The sequence below is a fragment of the Exophiala bonariae genome (genome assembly GCF_035927105.1).
Source record: "Exophiala bonariae strain CCFEE 5792 chromosome Unknown scaffold_17, whole genome shotgun sequence".
Classification (NCBI taxonomy): domain Eukaryota; kingdom Fungi; phylum Ascomycota; class Eurotiomycetes; order Chaetothyriales; family Herpotrichiellaceae; genus Exophiala; species Exophiala bonariae.
The window spans coordinates 292,612-310,841 of NW_027042492.1; the positions used below are offsets into that span (position 1 = coordinate 292,612).

General features: G+C 48.3%; 8 protein-coding genes across 8 annotated transcripts; 5 read left to right on the forward strand and 3 right to left on the reverse strand.

Moving 5' to 3' along the window:
- Window positions 1-209: 209 nt before the first annotated feature.
- LTR84_003713 (uncharacterized protein) lies at window positions 210-1,142 on the forward strand (the record flags this gene model as incomplete). Its single annotated transcript, XM_064847297.1, has 2 exons — window positions 210-221; window positions 276-1,142. The coding sequence occupies 2 exons, from the start codon at window positions 210-212 to the stop codon at window positions 1,140-1,142; spliced, it is 879 nt and encodes a 292-aa protein (XP_064705018.1).
- Window positions 1,143-2,176: 1,034 nt separating this feature from the next.
- Window positions 2,177-3,505, reverse strand: LTR84_003714 (uncharacterized protein; the record flags this gene model as incomplete). Its single annotated transcript, XM_064847298.1, has 4 exons — window positions 2,177-2,827; window positions 2,879-2,965; window positions 3,019-3,161; window positions 3,217-3,505. The coding sequence occupies 4 exons, from the start codon at window positions 3,503-3,505 to the stop codon at window positions 2,177-2,179; spliced, it is 1,170 nt and encodes a 389-aa protein (XP_064705019.1).
- Window positions 3,506-4,077: 572 nt separating this feature from the next.
- LTR84_003715 (uncharacterized protein) lies at window positions 4,078-4,663 on the forward strand (the record flags this gene model as incomplete). Its single annotated transcript, XM_064847299.1, has 3 exons — window positions 4,078-4,233; window positions 4,294-4,408; window positions 4,479-4,663. The coding sequence occupies 3 exons, from the start codon at window positions 4,078-4,080 to the stop codon at window positions 4,661-4,663; spliced, it is 456 nt and encodes a 151-aa protein (XP_064705020.1).
- Window positions 4,664-6,436: 1,773 nt separating this feature from the next.
- On the reverse strand, window positions 6,437-7,635 carry LTR84_003716 (uncharacterized protein; the record flags this gene model as incomplete). The annotated part of the gene is made up of 2 exons (XM_064847300.1): window positions 6,437-7,396; window positions 7,447-7,635. 2 exons carry the CDS (start codon window positions 7,633-7,635, stop codon window positions 6,437-6,439), a joined length of 1,149 nt encoding a protein of 382 aa, XP_064705021.1.
- A 1,985-nt stretch (window positions 7,636-9,620) lies between these two features.
- LTR84_003717 (uncharacterized protein) lies at window positions 9,621-10,695 on the forward strand (the record flags this gene model as incomplete). The annotated part of the gene is made up of 2 exons (XM_064847301.1): window positions 9,621-9,941; window positions 10,057-10,695. The coding sequence occupies 2 exons, from the start codon at window positions 9,621-9,623 to the stop codon at window positions 10,693-10,695; spliced, it is 960 nt and encodes a 319-aa protein (XP_064705022.1).
- A 626-nt stretch (window positions 10,696-11,321) lies between these two features.
- On the forward strand, window positions 11,322-12,107 carry LTR84_003718 (uncharacterized protein; the record flags this gene model as incomplete). Its single annotated transcript, XM_064847302.1, has 1 exon — window positions 11,322-12,107. One exon carries the CDS (start codon window positions 11,322-11,324, stop codon window positions 12,105-12,107), a length of 786 nt encoding a protein of 261 aa, XP_064705023.1.
- Window positions 12,108-12,783: 676 nt separating this feature from the next.
- Window positions 12,784-14,403, reverse strand: LTR84_003719 (uncharacterized protein; the record flags this gene model as incomplete). The annotated part of the gene is made up of 2 exons (XM_064847303.1): window positions 12,784-14,320; window positions 14,384-14,403. The coding sequence occupies 2 exons, from the start codon at window positions 14,401-14,403 to the stop codon at window positions 12,784-12,786; spliced, it is 1,557 nt and encodes a 518-aa protein (XP_064705024.1).
- A 468-nt stretch (window positions 14,404-14,871) lies between these two features.
- LTR84_003720 (uncharacterized protein) lies at window positions 14,872-17,710 on the forward strand (the record flags this gene model as incomplete). Its single annotated transcript, XM_064847304.1, has 6 exons — window positions 14,872-15,156; window positions 15,213-15,422; window positions 15,494-17,186; window positions 17,325-17,427; window positions 17,477-17,573; window positions 17,672-17,710. 6 exons carry the CDS (start codon window positions 14,872-14,874, stop codon window positions 17,708-17,710), a joined length of 2,427 nt encoding a protein of 808 aa, XP_064705025.1.
- Window positions 17,711-18,230: the final 520 nt, after the last annotated feature.

Genomic DNA, 18,230 nt, shown 5'->3' on the forward strand with positions numbered 1-18,230 from the left:
AGTCCCTACGCCACTTCCCATCATTTACAGCTCTGTCGACATATTTCTTCGCTCCTTTCTCATAATCACGAATCATCTCCACATACAATGGACGCAGGTACAATGATTCGTAGTCGGCATTGGAAACGTTCATGACGCTATACCTACAGTTCGCCCTAGGGGAGTCACTGCAAACCATAACACTAGGACTGTCGTCTAGATCCGATGAAATGGCCGCCGAGGTGAGTTGTCAAGGTACTAACCATATGTTGAGCCAGATCACTTATGCATATTAGAAATCGTTACTCCGACAGCAGACTGATAGAAACCGGGTCAACCAGCGCAATTTTCGTGCCCGACGCCATGAGTACGTTCGTGATCTCGAGCGCCGTATCCGACGATTCGAAAGTGAAGGGCTTCAAGTCACCAGAGAGGTTCAAGCGATCGCACAATCCGTAAACAACACGAATGAAAGACTGGTGTGGATACTTGAATCAAAATTCGGTGTCACTAAACGCCAAATCGACGAATACCTTCGAGAATCGAACATCGTTTTTGATATTGAGGCACGAAGCCCTTTGCGGCAGAGGCGCGCGGATCGGATATCCGCAAGTCCCAAGCGGTCACCCCGGACTATACTTCTCACCCATGATGCTGACCGAGTTTTCTGGACGACAGCTGGCCTCGACCAGGGTTTGGAAGGCGTGTCGCTTGTGGTTGAGGAAAGTCAGATCAACCGACGATTAGTGCAACCATATGGGTGCGAATCAGCATTGGCCATTGCCTACCCAACACATGGACATTCTTTACAACCAACAGGACTTACGCCTGAGGTTTCGCCACTTCGATATCACTCTACACTAGTTGGAGACGAAACAGTCCTTCAGAATCAGCAGGATAACATTGATAGATGCAGTCCCAGATCTGGTCCTCGCTTGGATTCTGTTCCTGAAAATCAACCACAATATACGTACGACTTGTCTGAGGAGAATACCACGGATGCTCTTACTGGAGAAACCTCATGCGAAGAAGCCGCGAGTATAATCATCAGCGTACGTGGCAACAACGTTCATGAAGAGGTGTGGAGTGAGCTAGGTTGTAGCATAAAGCAGAGCTGCAGAGTTAAGACTACCTCGGTCTTCGAGCTCCTGGACAGGGATTGATCACAATCTATATATTAGGCACCTTCTTAGATAGCCCAAAGTTTGAAAAAGGACAGTTCGAAAGAGCACCTCAAGGTCGTGGTGCAGTTTTTATTGAGATATACCAATCAACGAGCATTTAGGAAAGTTCAAATTTTTCGGCCCTTATCGATCACATCTGTGGACATCGAGAGGGAAAGTTATTTGGTACCATGATCAACAATAGCCAAGACATCACAGTGGGCATTAGAGAAGACCGATAAGGGCTCCGACTACAGAACACCGAGTTCTACCAGGGAATTCACATTTTACACGGGCAACTCAGTGGATTTTCAGTCTTACACCGAGCTGAATCAACACGACGGTGAGAGAAAAGAGGCGGAAGATGGGCCTCCCGGTAGTGGGGATCGAGTCAGGCCTTCGGGGACTTGACGTTGTTTCTAATAGTTTGACTTGTTACCGTCGAACACGGTTCCCGCTTATGATCCAATGAGACTTAACACCAAGGACCTACTAGCTGTGTCTAGGGACAAAGTGCTCGAACTCATCAAACTCGGGGAGTTCACGTCTTCCGCTCATCAACAGGTTACCTTCAACATATCCCTTCTGGCACGAACTGGATCGAAGGGACCTCTTGCTCACAAGGACCTAGTCATCACTCAGACATAGAGTGTACGATCCGGCGGAAGAGCACGACGTGAAAAGCCAGCAAATGGCAGCTAAGGAGTAGTAAAGGGTTGGCAAAGACGTCATTCGCGTAACTGAATCTTGTTAGGCACCAGCTGCACTTTGGATCCGACAATAACATGCCCTAAATACTGTGAGAGGAAGTTGACTATTTGAGCTTAAAGGAAGATATGTTATCTATTAATGACTATCTCCGCAACTACCTTGTAGTGAATACCCAGCTTAGACTCTGATGAATGTCGATGCCCACTCCAACAATTCTTGAAATCAGGATTGCGCCTTTTAGTTAATGTATGAAATTTGCGAATCCACCCTTTTCCATTTGTTTGAATTTCGTGCTACGTTCGGTTCGTTTGTGGTACAGTGAATTAATCTTTCCATCTCCATCGCGGTGCAATCCACCTGACAAAGTAGACTAGTGAAATTAGAACAGGAACCTCTATCAGTGGGCCAACCGTTGTCGCCAGCGCTTCGTCACTGTTTGCTCCGAAAGTTGCAACTGCAACGGCGATTGCCAGCTCGAAGTTGTTGCTAGCTGCCGTGAAGCTTTGCGTCGTTGATAGCTTGTATCCAAAGCCCAACTTTTTCGTGACCCACAGGGTCAAAGAAAAGATAACCACAAAGTAAACGATAAGTGGTGCTGCAACCCGCACAACCGAGACAATTTGGTGCACAACCTGTTTCCCCTGTGACGCAAACATCACCAATATAGTGTATAGGAGTCCGACGAGCGACCAAGGCGCAATCCATTTGATGAATTTCTGATCGTACCATTTGGCATTGATGGCACGAAGTATAAATCGAGTTGCAATCGCTGCACCAAGAGGTATTCCAAGGAAAACGCCAACACTACGTGCAACGACTGGGTAGGAGGCAGACCTAGCGGTTCCATGGCTGATGACGTTGACAAAGAGGATTGCAAGCGGGGCGTAGAGCACCATTTGAAGAATAGAATTCACAGCGACCAATATGGCACAGTACTCCTCGTCGCCACCGGCAAGACCAGTCCAGATCAAAACCTAAAAGTAAAGTCAGCCTCTCGCAGTATCGAAATGACCGTAGACACTAACCATCGCAATGCAACGGGCCAGCCCGACAAATATTAGACCGTTTCTTAAGCCCGGTTCATCTGGGAGGAATGCCCAGGCCAACCCGAGCTGTCCCTGGTTAGCAGTGACACGGTTTTTCTCGCTTTGGACGCACAACTTACCATTAAGAGAGGTGCCACAACCCAATTAACCAAAATACTAAAACCTAACTGTACCCAAATCTGACGATGCGCAAATACCCGGTGTAAAGATTCATACTTTACTTTGCATAAAATGGGATACATCATTACCAAAAGACCCACGGCTAGAAGCCAGTTAGCTCCTCCCGCGCCTGGTGAAGGTTGTTCTATCTTACTCACCAATAGGAACAGACACATCAACAAATTTCCCTCGCTGCAGTGCCGGTCCAACACTTTCGACGAAATTGCCTAGCAGAATCCCAATGACAATGGCGAGCAAGATCCAGAGTGCGAGAAGACGGTCGAGCCAGCCGAGTCCGGCGTAGACAGATTTCTTTGCCACGACAGGTGCATTTGTACATTGCTTTTCTTCGTCCGGTTGCAATTGACCATGGCCGGTCTGCGCATGTGGGGGTGCGGGTGCGGGTGCGTGATGCACCTTTGGGTCGTAGTTTTCCTGAGTGCTCATGACGATACTCAACGGAGTCTGGGAAGGGTCTTTGATTGAAGAGCAGGAGAGTAATCAAGGATTAGTGGGCGTTCTTGATAGTGAGACCATGGGAGTAGTTGGCCAAATTTATACACTCCTGTTGACGAGTGGCAAAGCTTGCCGGCTTCAAAATCTATCCTTGGGTACTTGACCAACGCAGCATTCCGCCATCTTGACGCAGTCCATCAGACCAATCATGAGCGCTGAGTGACAAAGCCAAGACACTACTCCCCCGAGCATGGCCAAGGGGCCCTGTCTGTGATATCCCCCATAACCTTTCCTCTTCTACATCTAAGAATTTGGTTCACATTTTCTTGCTCTGCTCTAGGCCCTTGTGGTGACTTCTATTTTTCTAAGCTTTTGAAGACTTCGTTATAGTCTGATCAAACACTCTAATTTGAAATATCTCCATAATTCCAGCAACAAATCTCCTACCTATTGGTTACCTGTCTCGTGTATGTCCCACGACCAGCGGCTCTTTATCCGCTGCTCTAGATACTAGCCATATCCCGTAACACCTCCTCCGCCACACTCCAGTGGATTCCCCAGCCATGTCCAAAGCCCCAGCGTGGCACGAGGCGTATCCCCCGCCACGAAATGCATCCCCTCCGACAATTGCACGCGAGGACTTGTTGACCAAATTACAAATGGGCAAGCAGCCAGGCATTGACTTCCTTCTCGTCGACTTGCGCCGGACAGATCACGAGGTATTTAGACAGCTATTCGTTCTCTCTTGATGATCGTGAAGAACGCTGAGGTTTTAACAGGGCGGCACAATCAAAGGATCCATCAACCTCCCTGCCCAGAGCCTATACCCTAGCTTACCGACTCTACTGACCTTGTGCCAAGCCGCAGGTGTGAAGAAGGTAATCTGGTACTGCGGTAAGTTCGCTCAAATGGAGAAAATCTAGGGTTGGCAGTTGTTGACCTATCGTGCTTATTTCGACGTTAGGCTCATCGAAAGGCCGCGGATCCCGAGCAGCCGGCTGGTTTGACGATCTCATTAAGGACAGAAGCATCGAAGGCATCAGTAGTCTCGTTCTCAAAGATGGTGTCGCAGGCTGGGCACATGCAGGAGATGATTACACCTCGCTAATGGAAGAATATAATGCCTCGACTTGGGCTGCTCAAAAGTGAAGGATTTGGTAGTTTCCACTCAGCCTAGTGTCAACCCGAGTGGGAATGAAATCTACCTCTTAGTATGCCCTTATCCTGTACTGCTTAGAATCTATCGAATCATCCAACCACACGAAGTCTAACTTGAGCTTACCGCTTTATCTCAGGCTCAGGTTGCGAAAAAGCGACCTGAGAAGTGTAAATACAGTGCAGCCTTTCCTAGAGCTAAACCCACGAGAGACAACGAACGTGAATGCAAGTGAGACATCTAGATGGCTTCCTGAGACTTTTACTGCGGCCGAGAGGCCTAGCATCGCCGTCATGCAAGTCACAAAACTGAAAAATAACTGGAAACTACAGGTCGGCTAATATGACCTCAACAGCGACTCCCTGAAGATGTACGATCATGTCAAATTCCCATTGAGGCGCGATTTGCAAGTTCAGACCATACATACCAGCCAAGTGTCCAAAGAAGTCAACCATTGTTTCCTTGAATTGGAGTCAAACACTGGCGCATGTCGATAAATCTTCGAATATAACCTCTTCAGGTGAGAACAGCTTACCCATCTTCGAGTTCATTTCAAGCAGTCATAGATTCGCGCATTGAATACATGGGCAAAATACCCGGTGGACCAAGTCAAGTAATAATTTGCTAAGAAATACCACTTCAGATATACCACAATATGGAGGCAGGAAGAACCACAAATGTGCCCTTAGTTCATCCTGTCAAAGCACCTTAAAGCTGTCTCAAGCCAATGAGACTGCTAGAATGGTTGCACGTGTGCAAAAGATCGATTCTGTTCGATGCCTTAGTAGTTCAGGAGCGATTGCTATCTGTCGGTCATCCATTTCATTCGATCTGCCATCTCCAGATCTTTGGATTTGAAAGCAAAGTGTGCGGTTAAACAAGATGGTGTATCCCGAAGATCGTCGGAAGATATCGACGTGCGGCGTATGACCGAAGCAAACGAATCAACATTGTACAGTGACACAACAAGTAGCATTCATCAAGTTTGTCATTGCAAGAATCTCCTTGCGAAATCCACAAATCCGGCCGATGGAGTAGACTAAGAGTTGACACTCGGGTTAGTATTTTCAATCGCACAGAGAAGCCATTAATTCAATGCGGAATGATCCAATAGTTCTATCAGATGGACTGTCCACCTCTAAGCAACTTTTACTTCAATCTATGTCTGTACCTCGTTTTATGGTTGGTATGATGTAAAAGTCTGTGAGATTCAATTTCACTCATCGTTGGAGTGGACGGCAGGACCATATCAAACCTCCATTAGGATTTCATACTCGCCAATTTCTATACCCGTAATCTGCCCATGGATTGAGTTCTAGCATGGTCGGAAATACCTTGATACATCATATGTGCTGTATCTTGGAACTCCTGGACTAACTTGTTGGAAAGAGGATTGGAAGCAAGGCTTGCAGAACTTGGTGTCGGTAGAACCTAGCACGCCACCCAGCAAGAGAGTGGCAGCCGAAGAGGCAGTTGCGTCCCCGCCGGGTATTGTTTCTATTCTTCAACTACGCCTTTGAATGACGACTCGGGTAGTCCACAGACAAAAACTTGCGAGGATGTAACAAACACCACAGAAAATCTGCGGGTAAAGATATACTCGCGTGTGATCTGGACGACGAAGCTCAAGAGCGATCACCTCCGAGACTATTGTTTTTATATCTAGTCAGCCGCACCATTTACTGTTTGGGACGTCGAGCCTTACTTACAAGTGAGAGGCAGGACAACGGATAGCCACGAAAGCGTTAAAAGTGACTGAAGCTGCCTCAAGCCAGCAACCTCGACGCAGAGTGGTCCAATAGTCTGCCGGTCGTTAGTGATAAACCCTTAGAAATACATTGACCTAGCCTTACCACCCAGAAAACACCAAGGATCGCACCACTTATTATGGCAAAGAAGACGGTCAAGCCAAATGACGAAGCTGGGACCCAGAGTCCCAAGCAGCACACTCCACAAAGCAAGGTGAGACCGCTTGCTATCTCGAATCGACCAAGGCGGTCACTGGCAACACCAATGAAAGGCCTTCCAACTGCGGTTCCCAAATTGAGGAAGGCTGTAATCTGCGTAGCTTGTTTGCGAGACAGATCAATTGAGAGTGCAAAGTCAGACAGCGAATAAAGCAAGGTAACATAGCCTAACATGCTAATGAACGACCACGCCAGTAGGAAGAAGACGTCCCAACGCCGGATTAGATCGAGATCGAATGGGTGCTGCTTCGGGCGAACAATAGCATTCCGGTCGCGGATGAACGTGGCAGACAGCAAATTTGCTGCTAAAGCTATGAGCCCAATAGCTCTCAATGACCAAGCGTGCCCAAAATTATCAATCATTGCCCCAGCCGCAAATGAAAAGATCAATCCGCCAATACCAGACCCTGCCGCGCTGATACCGTTGGCCAGACTTCTTCGATGGGCAAACCACTGCGAGAGAACAGGAATGCTGGGGATATACATGAATCCCACGCCAAAACCCACAAGCAGCCCTTGGGAGACGTAGAGGTGCCAAATTTGAGATGAGAAAGAGGCTGCGATAAAAGCTCCTCCAAGCATGACAGCCCCGGCGTACATGGGAAGTCGCATTCCAAGTGACCGAACTAATACTGTCACGAGTGGTGCCACAAGCATAGCCGCTCCGAAATTCAACCCACCAATAAAAGCGTAGTCGAGTGGTTTGGCCTCCGGGAAAATAGGGGCAGAAAGATAGTAGGACAGGAAGACCCCGTATGACTTTACTGGTGGTCAGGCTAGTAACAAAGGGTGTGAAAATCGGTGCTTACCGCAACAACACCCCACGTGAAGCAGTTGACAGCAAAACAACAGATCAAGCATATCCACCCATATCCGCCATCGGGGGGTTCTGGTGGAACTCTTTCTCCGGATGCACACCCATTTTCGAAAGCGAGTTCTTCACAGTTGGCCGCGTTTGTTGTGGACGACTCCATTGGCACATTGGGGCTTGTGGCCATGTCGCGGGTATTGCGTTGTATCCAGGCGTAACGGTGCAGGGAGGTTGTATCGGCGCCATAAACGCTACATAAATTATGAGAGTGTGTTAAGGGAATAGGCGGATAGTATCCTTGGTTTCGGTGGTAATAACGATGATATTGATATGTCGCAAGTGAATATATGTACCGGTGCGTGAGCATCCAAAACCCCAGCGACAGAGGATTGTTCCTGTGGCGTGTGATTGGCGTGTCAGCAGCGGTATGTCACCACTGGTATGTCACTGTGATACGTCACTACAAAATTTGGCGAAGGTCAAGCCATCTCCCACTAGTAATCGCCTTCAGCACCCCAAACTATTGCTGTAAGGCCTTAGCGATCCGCCGTATGGCACTACTAGTTTCCTGGCGCACTTCAGCCAGGAGTCTGTGGCAACGTCCAACGTGCCGCTCAGAAAGAGGTTTAGTTACAAATGTCCTCAAGTAGAGGACTTTTGTGGATTGATTTTGATGCCAAGTCAGCTGTTCGAGATCCAGGAGCCATCAAGTATAAAGAATAGGACAGTAGTCATGAGGTAGAGAACAGAGACAATTTCAACATATTTGATGCAGTCCTGAGAGGCCTGAGAGCATCATATGCCCATCATTCCATCAAGTCCGCGATCAAAATCCTCCTTGAGCAATTATCACCCGCGATGATATTCGAGTAGCAGTTATGACATGCTCTTAATCCAAGCACTAGGATTTACGACATCACAAATTAAGTCTTTGCATGAGCGGGACTAAGGTCTTTACATATTCCAACGTGTAGGCTACTTCAGCAAAGTTGATCAAGAGAAACACACTATGTGATAACTGTACTCATGTAGTGTGAAGTACAGTTTGATGTTAGTCCGGGACTGGCGACGTCCAGTCCTCACTTGTGGAATGTTGCACGACAATTTCGAGTAGCCCGATGCTGTGGACTAAGGAGGATCGAGGTTTGAGGGACTTTGATGGTTCCGTTTTTCGATCTTCAAAGGGTTAAGTCGTCATAGGCATATCCATGGAATGTTCAAGCCAAGAGTGGAACGGCTATGCCCCGGAAAAATGTCCTAAGAAACATAACAAGGAGGAGGGCTTCATGTACTATGCTTTACGTCGTATGGAGCATCTCACGTGAGATCAATAGCCAGCAAGATGCATCAGCGGCATAAAACAAGGATCATAAGGCGTCTAGTAGAAGGACCTAATTGTGCTAGGACACCATTGCTGTGTGATTCGCCTTATTGTTCGTCCATTTTCAGAGGAATATTTCTCAAAAAAGACGAGAAAGGGCCAGAGGACGGATACAAAGCGGCTGTGGCAGAGGACTCGAAATCGCCAATATCAACACTGCGGTCGTTTTCAACCAAAAGGCATGCACCATGCATCGCACGGCGCCCGCAGAAAAACCTCACTGTGGAAAGCTAAGGACAGCTTTCACGAGCCTAGCCAGAAGCTTCTCCCGACCTTAGAGGGCTGAAATTACGCCGCTGGTGAATTAGCTCCGAGACAGATATGCGGCATATGAGCTTATAGATGTAGATTGTAAATCATGGTATAGTGTAATGTCATGGGACAAAAATTGCGGTGGTTGCGAAAATACAACGTGAAGCCACTCCAGGCGGTGAAGTGGAGCCATATAAGAGTTTGGCGCTTGAAAGCTCAAAGTATATGCTGATAGTCATGATTCAGAAGAGTGTTAGCACTGACGAGCAGACGAAGATAATACTGGATCCAGGTTATCACAGGCGCTTGAGCCGGGTCCACCGTCGTGTGTAGGTAGGAAGTAGCTCCCGCTTAATTCCATTGATGTCGGACTTGCCCGTACCGGATATCAGCCTATCGACCTGTGCTACAGCCAGAAGATAGACTTTCACACGGCGTGGACTTGGCCATTAGTCAATTTATCACGCATGCGGACAAATATTTGTATAATTTATTCTCTAACAATATAATCTATTTGTTCTCTACCAATATAATCAGATATGGCTGCTGCCGTACCCAAAGATGACCCAATGTTTCAGATTCCCACAGTCGACATTTCAGGTTATCTCGCTGATCAGACTTCGGCGGCAGCGGATGAAGTAGTCGACAAGATACGTGCCGCTTGCATTACGAGTGGTTTCTTCCAGGTTACAGGTCATGGTATATCGGAATCCGCCAGGGATGGTGTATTGAATGCGGCGAAATTGATCTTCGATCTATCGCGTGAGGAGAAGCTGAATCTCAGTGGTGTACCTGGGCGAGGCTATGAGGCTATTGGGGATCAAGTTTTGGAGCCAGGCAAAAAAGCGGACCTGAAGGAGGTAGGTGACCTATCGTGCTGTATTTCAACAGCAGCCCTTTGATGTCCAACGCTATGATATGCTATTATTGTACCTTGCCCATGGGGACGGAATACATCCTGATGTCGCAATCTAGGGCTATTATATAGGCCGTGAGATCCTGAACAATAAGCCACCCTACCGACCATTCCACCACCCCAACATATGGCCAACCGAGAAGCAAATAGCCAACGAGTACTTCAAAGACCCTGTGGTCAGGTACCATGAGGTGATTTCAAACCTTTCAGCACACCTAATGCAAATCCTTGGACGAAGCCTTCAGGACATAGACACCAGCATATTCAAGGACTTCAGTCGCGAGCCTATCGCTGTCGTCCGCCTTCTCCACTACCCACCGCACCCGACGACGGACGACCCAGAGCTCGTCGGTGCAGGTGCCCACACAGACTTTGGAGCCATCACATTACTGCTCCAGGACGGACACAGCGGTCTACAGGTCCTCAACCAAGACACGGAAGAATGGGTCGACGTGCCACCCAACAAGGACTCGTATGTCGTCAACGTCGGCGATATGCTCAATATCTGGACGGCTGGCAGGTACAAGAGCAGTGTTCATCGGGTCATCAACACGAGCGGCACGGACAGATATTCTGTGCCGTTCTTTTTGGACGGGAATGCTGATTGTGTCATTAAGCCATTGGATGGGTCGGAGGGACTGCAGGTCACGGTGGAAGAGCATATGCTGTCACAGTTCGCTGCGAGTTACAAGTTATGATGTCTCATGAACCCCCGGGTTCTTGGAGATTAGAAGGACTAAATAATACCAGGAAGCTGCTGTGCTAGAAATCTCCCATCTAGATTGTTAGTTATGTGTAGAGAGTATGTGATAGCTGTGATACAATGTTGACTTACGTCTCCACCTCAAGGTACCGCGGGGAGACATGTAAATCGTCGTATAAAGCCAATGCAGGTACCAAGCCAGGACCAGACAAAGTCTTTGCGATGCCTCTGCAAATGGTGACGACACCCGCGTTTTGGTTCTCGTGTCAACTTGGCGATACGCGAATCCAACCTCGGCGTGCGTCATGCCAAAAAGAAAGAAGCTCTACAACATCTATCAGTGCTCGCCCGTGCAGAGTCCCAAATCCTTAGCCATGAGATAATGTGAGACAATATTTACTCCACTCATGTCTTTGGTTTCTCAACGTGGTAAGAAGGGCAGAGTCAAGGTCAACTTGAGTGGCAAGGGCTACTGAATCCACTCCAAGGTTGGAATATAAATTTAAGATTAGACCTTCCTCACCTGTCTGAAAAGACCTTTTCGCTCTTGGTCACCATCGTTGGCTTTTGGTTGCTGTAGTCAGATCACCACATTGGAGTCGCCGCAGAATATTAATCATTATGTCTCCTCCAACCAAGCTAGGGTTCGTCCTTCTCGGGCTGTCCGGCGTCTTCCCAAGTGTTAACGCCCAACTGCAGGGCTTCAATTATGGAGCCACGTTTGAAGACGGCTCTTGCCGCCTAGGATCGGACTACGCAGGAGCTTTCAGCAGTGCTCGTAACCTAGCAGGCACCAATGGCGGCTTCATATCTGCACGCCTCTATACGACTATCCAGTGCGGAACAAGTAACGCACCAATCTCGGCGATCCAAGCAGCCATAGATACCGACACGTCGTTGCTGTTGGGTCTTTGGGCTAGTGGTGGTGATGCAATTTTCGATAATGAAATTGCTGCATTGTCGAGCGCGGTAGCTCAATATGGTTCGGGATTTACAGATCGAATTATCGGCATCAGCGTTGGATCGGAGGACCTCTACCGATCAAGTCCACAGGGCATAGCCAATGAAGCAGGTGTGGGTGTTGAATCTGCTACTATTGTCCGGTACATCCAGCGTGTGAGGCAGCTTGTCGATCAGACACCGCTGTTGGCAGGAAAGCCGATAGGTCATGTGGATACGTGGACTGCTTGGGTATTGCCCGAGAATGCGCCTGTTGCATCTGCGGTCGACTGGCTGGGTCACAATTCGTTCCCGTACTTTGAGGACACTCTTCCAAACTCAATCCATGAGGCTGAAATTGTCTTCTTCAATGCTCTTGGTGCCACTGAGGGAGTGAGCGGTGGAAAGGAGGTCTGGGTCACGGAAACAGGATGGCCTCACTGTGAGCTTCCTCTGCACATGGGATGATGCTAGCGAGCATTTGCTAATAATATCAAAAGCTGGACCAACTTCGAACCTTGCTGTTGCATCTGTCGCAAATGCACGAAGCTATTGGTCCACTGTGGGTTGTAGTTTGTTCGGGTCTCGAAATGTGTGGTGGTACACGTTGTCCGGTCAGTGCTTCACTAGTTATGCAACAAGACGCAGTCTTAGAACGCGACTGACAATATCTAGACGCGAATACTGCCCAGACCGAAATCTCATTCGGTGTTGCTGGACCAGGAAACCCTCCTTCAACGACTCCGATTTACGACCTGACGTGTTGAAAATGCCCTCAAGACTAGGAGGAGCGCTTCAAGATTGCCATGCTACGGCTGTCAGTGCTCGGCCAGTATATCAATATTTGGCATTCCCATGTAACATGATCAGACGTAGATGCGTTTAGCTGCAGGATCATGTATCAATAGATCCTGTTACCATTTCGGTGCCCTGAATATTCTTCGAAAGCAGTGGCGTGCACCGGCCAAATACCTGGATTCTCCTGCATTTCCATCCAGCCATAGCTTGTTCATTGTCGACTTCTTCTCATCATCATACCCATAGCAACGTTGTGGCTCAAAATCGTGGGACTTCAGAGAAAAGTCAAATGTAGACTGGAATTTTGGATCAAATCGAGATTTCCTTGATCTTCATGAGAATCTAATCACATGCCATTAGCAACACCAGTGATGACTGACACCAGGAGACGAAGAACAGTGCTTACCTTTTCAATATAGCGGACTGCAACCAGAATCCCATCTTCATCCTCGAAATCGCTTTCCTCCCCAAGAGTGGTAACTCCTTTGTCCAGACAGGTCAGACAAGCTACAACGATCTCAGTATATCTCTTTCCCATCTTATGAGGCAGTCGCTCCTTGGCCATGGCAACTAAGATATTCTTGATCTCGAACGCTTTCTTCCGCTCATCCTTAAGTTTCAGGAGGTCGTCAAAACCAAGTATCGGGTTGGGTGATGGCTCATCTGCAGTCGCTTGCCAAAGTACGAACGATATCCACAAGCCGATCTCGAGAAGGCAAACACCCAAGCTGTAGACGTCGTGTTGCATGGTGAAGTCTTCTTCCAAAATGAGTCCTTGACGTTTGGGGTGTCGGTATAAATTGCGTTCCCACCGTGAATCTCCTGCTCGATGGGTATGGCGATCGATTGGACGGAATTTTTCAAACCCAACGAGGAAGGGAACGCCAACTCCAGATGAATCACTCTCCAAGACGAGCACGGTCTCAGGCCGTATGTTCTTATGGACAAATTGAGCATTGTGGATGAAGAGGACGGAACTTGCGAGCTGTTTCGCAAGGTCTAAGCGGTCATTCAAAGCATGATTGTCACGACCTTGAGCGAGAATCGCCCGCAAGCTGGTTGGGTTGTGAAGGGTGGGTGGGATTTTGAACACGAACTCAAATCGCGATAGATCATTGTTGGCGTTCAGACACCTGATGACCCCACGGCAGGAAAGAAGTCCAAAGACGAGAGGGTCGATCTTGGAGAGAACCCTTGCAAGATTTCGAATGTCCCTAGTCATGGCCTTGGTATCTGTCAGAGCATCGCACAGAACTGGGTCAACAATTACACTATCCGAAGACCCTGTATCGTGACATATCTGCGAGAAGGAGAATGGAATATGAAGTCTTGTAGTAGATAAAATATCGGCCCCAATGAATATGGAGCCCTCCTTGTTGCTATCCGTGGTGCGCAGCTCTTCTCTTATACTTCTGATAGTCGAGAGTGAGCTCTGGCTACCTAATGTAGGCGATGATAGCTGTTGGTCAATGACTGTGCTTGGAACCCGGATCATAAGAAACCAAGACGGGTCAAGCATTTCTTGCCACGTAGAAAGATCTTCCAACGTTTTCTGGAGGCAATCTTTGAGCTTGAGCGCGAACTTGACCTTGCGGAATGGACCGCTCTTAGACAGGACATCTTGCATTGAAGGTTCTTCGCTTCTAGTGCCAATCATTTGATCCATAGTCATGGTCGCTTCCTGGAGCTTGAGGTAGAGCACCTGCAGGATATTGTTTTGGTGGACCTGAAGAGAATCCGCTAGGACAGACCATATGCTTCGAAGGAACTCAACTTGAGATTCCGTCCTCAACCAATGATGCTCGACCCGTAGGATTAGTTCCAAGATGCCTTGTTCAGCAGTTTTGTATGCTCGATACCTGGCCATGAGCTTTTTGCCATACCTATCTCAGGAGTTAGTGCCAGCCTTGAGACGGCCAACATGTAACTGGGCGTTCCAAACCTACTTGATACACAAGTCGGCCATCGAGAGTGATGCCAACGCAAGTCCAACAGGCTCCATTGCTTCGCCTTGCTTTCAACTGGATCCTTTGCTGGTGTGCGTTATGTATCAGGGACGTCAAAGACACATCTACAAGGGCACCGAGCAAGGCTACAAGAAAGTGCTCTCACCGAAATGCCTTGTCCCACTAGTTCGAATAGGTGCCCAATCGCGGGACGGCTACAAAGGCGCCCCAACACGTCGACTTTGGATGTCGTTCCTCAGCCTCAACCGTATCGCCTCCATCCTTATAACTTGTTTTCTGCAAGTTCTTCCCAACTATAGATCATATTATGATATACAAACATTTCGATGCTTGAATCTACCTTTCGGAGTTGCACAAACATCTATCGGCTCGGCTCCTACCGGTGATGAGACAGCGGTTGGCACCCTGCGCTCCGCCGCATCCTTCCCTGAAGCCTCCCATTAGGTGCCTTCCCACAGCAGTTCCCAATGACCTCGGATCTGATCGAGCATTTCAAGCTCGATGCTCAAGTCCATGATGACCACACTGTGCATATCGAGCCCGCACGGGGCATGCGTAAGGCACCGATTGAGCAGATATGGCATAGAGAAAAATCCCTAGGCCATGGCGCGTTTGGCGAGGTGTGGCTCGAAGCGCAAAAACACCAGGGCCCGCGTACAACGAGAGCTGTGAAGCTCATACAAAAGAGCCGTATGCAGCAAGTCAACATTGACTACAAGAGAGAGTTGCTGGCGCTGGCTAAGTTGTCTCGGGTGGGCGCTTTGAACACAAAGTCAAATTCCGGGTAAGTGCTAACAACACTCGATAGTATCCGGAACTCTTTGTAACTCTGCAAGCGTGGTACGAGAATGAAAGCAATGTGTTCCTCGCAATGGAATACTTCCCATACGGCGATCTCGACGCCTACATTGATGTTGGTGTTTCTGAAGACGGTGCGAAGTTGATCTGCGGACAATTGCTGGATGGTCTCAGCCTCATGCACAACATCGGGTTCACGCATCGAGACCTCAAACCGAAAGTACGTACCGTTTGCGACTGCTCTGGGCTACATGGATCATGTGTTCTAACGTAGCGTTTTTATGACTCCAGAACATCTTTGTTGCATCACCGGGCCCTCACTGGGGGGTGAAGATTGGGGATTTTGGTATTTCAAAAAGGATAGCTACAGAACAGACAGCGTTGCGCACTATGGCGGGGACGCAGCAGTTCCAGGCTCCGGAAATACTGGGTTATGTTGATGAAGCTGAAGAGACTTCAGAGTATACTAATGCTATGGATATGTGGTCGTTGGGCTGTGTCGCCTATCTACTCCTGACGAAGACCATTCCTTTCGCCAAACCTCGCATCCTAAATGAATTTTGCTCGGGGAGGGCACCATTTCCGTCTGCAAATCTACAAGACAAGGGTATCAGCTCAGAGGGCATAGGATTCGTGGAAGCACTGTTAAACCCCCACCCAGCACAGCGTCTATGCGCAGACACAGCTTCACAAAACCCATGGCTTGATTTATCCTCTGCCATGGAATCTGGACTTGATCTTGCCCAAAATAATATCTCTGATGCTGGAGATGCAGAACTCCTTCGTCGGAACCCTGTTCTAGATCAGCAGACAGTAACCACAGTGCACAACCCTTCGACGACTCGAGCGCCTGAGCCTGTTGACCAGAACTTTCTTCTAGGCCGACAAGAACAAGCAGGTAATGTCCTGTGGGCTCGAGTTACAGAACCTGCTTCTGAAAGCTCTTCTCGTGAGCAACAAAGAACAATTGTGAGGATTAGTGACAGAACTACACCAACTTATCATGTGAGTTCCGAAATCGAGGAAGTCAAAAATTCCTTCGCTCGAGAGTCACGCGCACTCACCACACAGCTCTTTTATCGTGCGCAGAGAGGGACTCCAAATGATCTTGAGTTACTAGTGGTTTCTTCCAACCACTACAAAGATCCGACAGGAGGGGTTGGCCTCGACATAAATGCAAAAGGAGAGGCTGGGAGAACAGCGCTCCACATTTCAGTCCTTGCTGGCAAGGTTGAAAATGCACAATGGCTAATTGTCAATGGTGCAAGTATTTCAGTATTTGATGACGGTGGTAACAATACTCTCCATCTCGCATGCGAGACAGGCAATTTATCGATGGTCAAGATGTTATGGGACAGTCACTGGGCTGACCCTTCGCAAAAACAGGCAGCAAATGGAGATGCTAATGGCTCCACTCCTCTCCACATAGCATGCATGCACCGTCAACCACGCATCGTCGATTACCTCCTTACTCAAGGCGTTGACGTAAATATACAGGTAGCTGGGGGCTTGACGCCTATACAGGCCACAGCAAACACCTCCGGAGACTTCAAGGATATAGTCCAGCAGCTAATTTTCGCTGGTGCCGATACAGGCATCCGCAATGCTTGGGGAGTGGGGACGAAAGATATTGCATCGGCGAGAGGTAACATGGGCATTGTCAGCTTGCTCGAGGCCACGGAGTTGCATACCGAGTCGATGGCATTGGCAATCCGAGAATCAAAACTCCCACATGACGTTCAACCACAAGCGACCGACTCTGTCAAAGCAGGTTCTACCCTGGAGAGTTTTTCGGCTCCATCGAAGGACTGGGAACCACTCCCATCTGGCTGGGAGCTTAGGAAAAACGCTTCAGGACGAGCTTACTTCGTTGATCATAATAAGAGAGAAACCACGTGGATCAACCCTCGTGTTCGAAGTTTTAGCACAGGACTTCGAGCAGATCCAGAATTGCACGGTTCGAGGAGTCATTTACGTCTCACTGGTTTGTCCTCCTCCCTAATTTGAGACCGAGCTGATTACGACACACGGAATAGTTCTAGCATGTGATGGGTTACCTCGGGGTCCTTTTTGGGGTATGAGCGTTGTATCATGAACCCAAGATTTATGGCTGACTAGTTAGGGCCTGATCCGATCGCTATAATTACATTTGAGGGAAAGCGGAGTAAGGCCACTAGAATCATTAAGAACACCAACAGCCCATATTGGGACCAAGATTTCATTATGTGAGTCAAGCTGAGCACCGTACAAGGTCGTGCTAATGTCCACTGGCAGTCATGTTGAAGAGAATAGCACCATTCTCATAGCGGTGTTCGACAATTCGAGATTGACCGACGCGCGTGGTGGATTTTTAGGCCAGACATGGTTCAGAGTAGGGGAACTCGTACCTGACTTCCCATCAGTTGCGCACGAGGGTAATAATCCACAAGGACTAGAACGAAGATGATTCAGCTGACGGCTGTGAAACAGAACAGCCCATCTATCGTCAGCTCAAAGGCCGGAACTTAGCCACCAGTTGCCGCGGAACGCTCACAATAAAGTTCTCCTCAGACTTGACAGCTCCATTCAACCGTCATGCTTAAATTAGTCTATTGAAGGAGCATTGAGATATGTGCCAACACCAACATTATTTAGAGCCATTGCATACATGGTCCGAAGCACAGCCTTTCTTCCATCCTGATATATTTGGCGGATCCTGACACGACTGATGTGCAATACGATTTGAGACGAACACGAAGGGGATAAACTAAATGTACAGGAGAAGTCGACAACATGAGGAATTATATCGTACGAGTATGTGCTAAGTCCCAACCCGGTAAGCTACCGCGACGCACGTACGCGGGGCGCCTACCAATGTGGCAGTCTAGCCATGACGCACGTCGACATTAAGTCATGCTCGTCTATCATAATGTATCCAACTCTACATTATTCTGAGGTCTCTAAGGAATGCTATGTGTCACTGACGTATATTTCACACCATATCAAAAACAGTAGCTCATCCTCACCATAGAGTCGAAGTTGGTCGCAT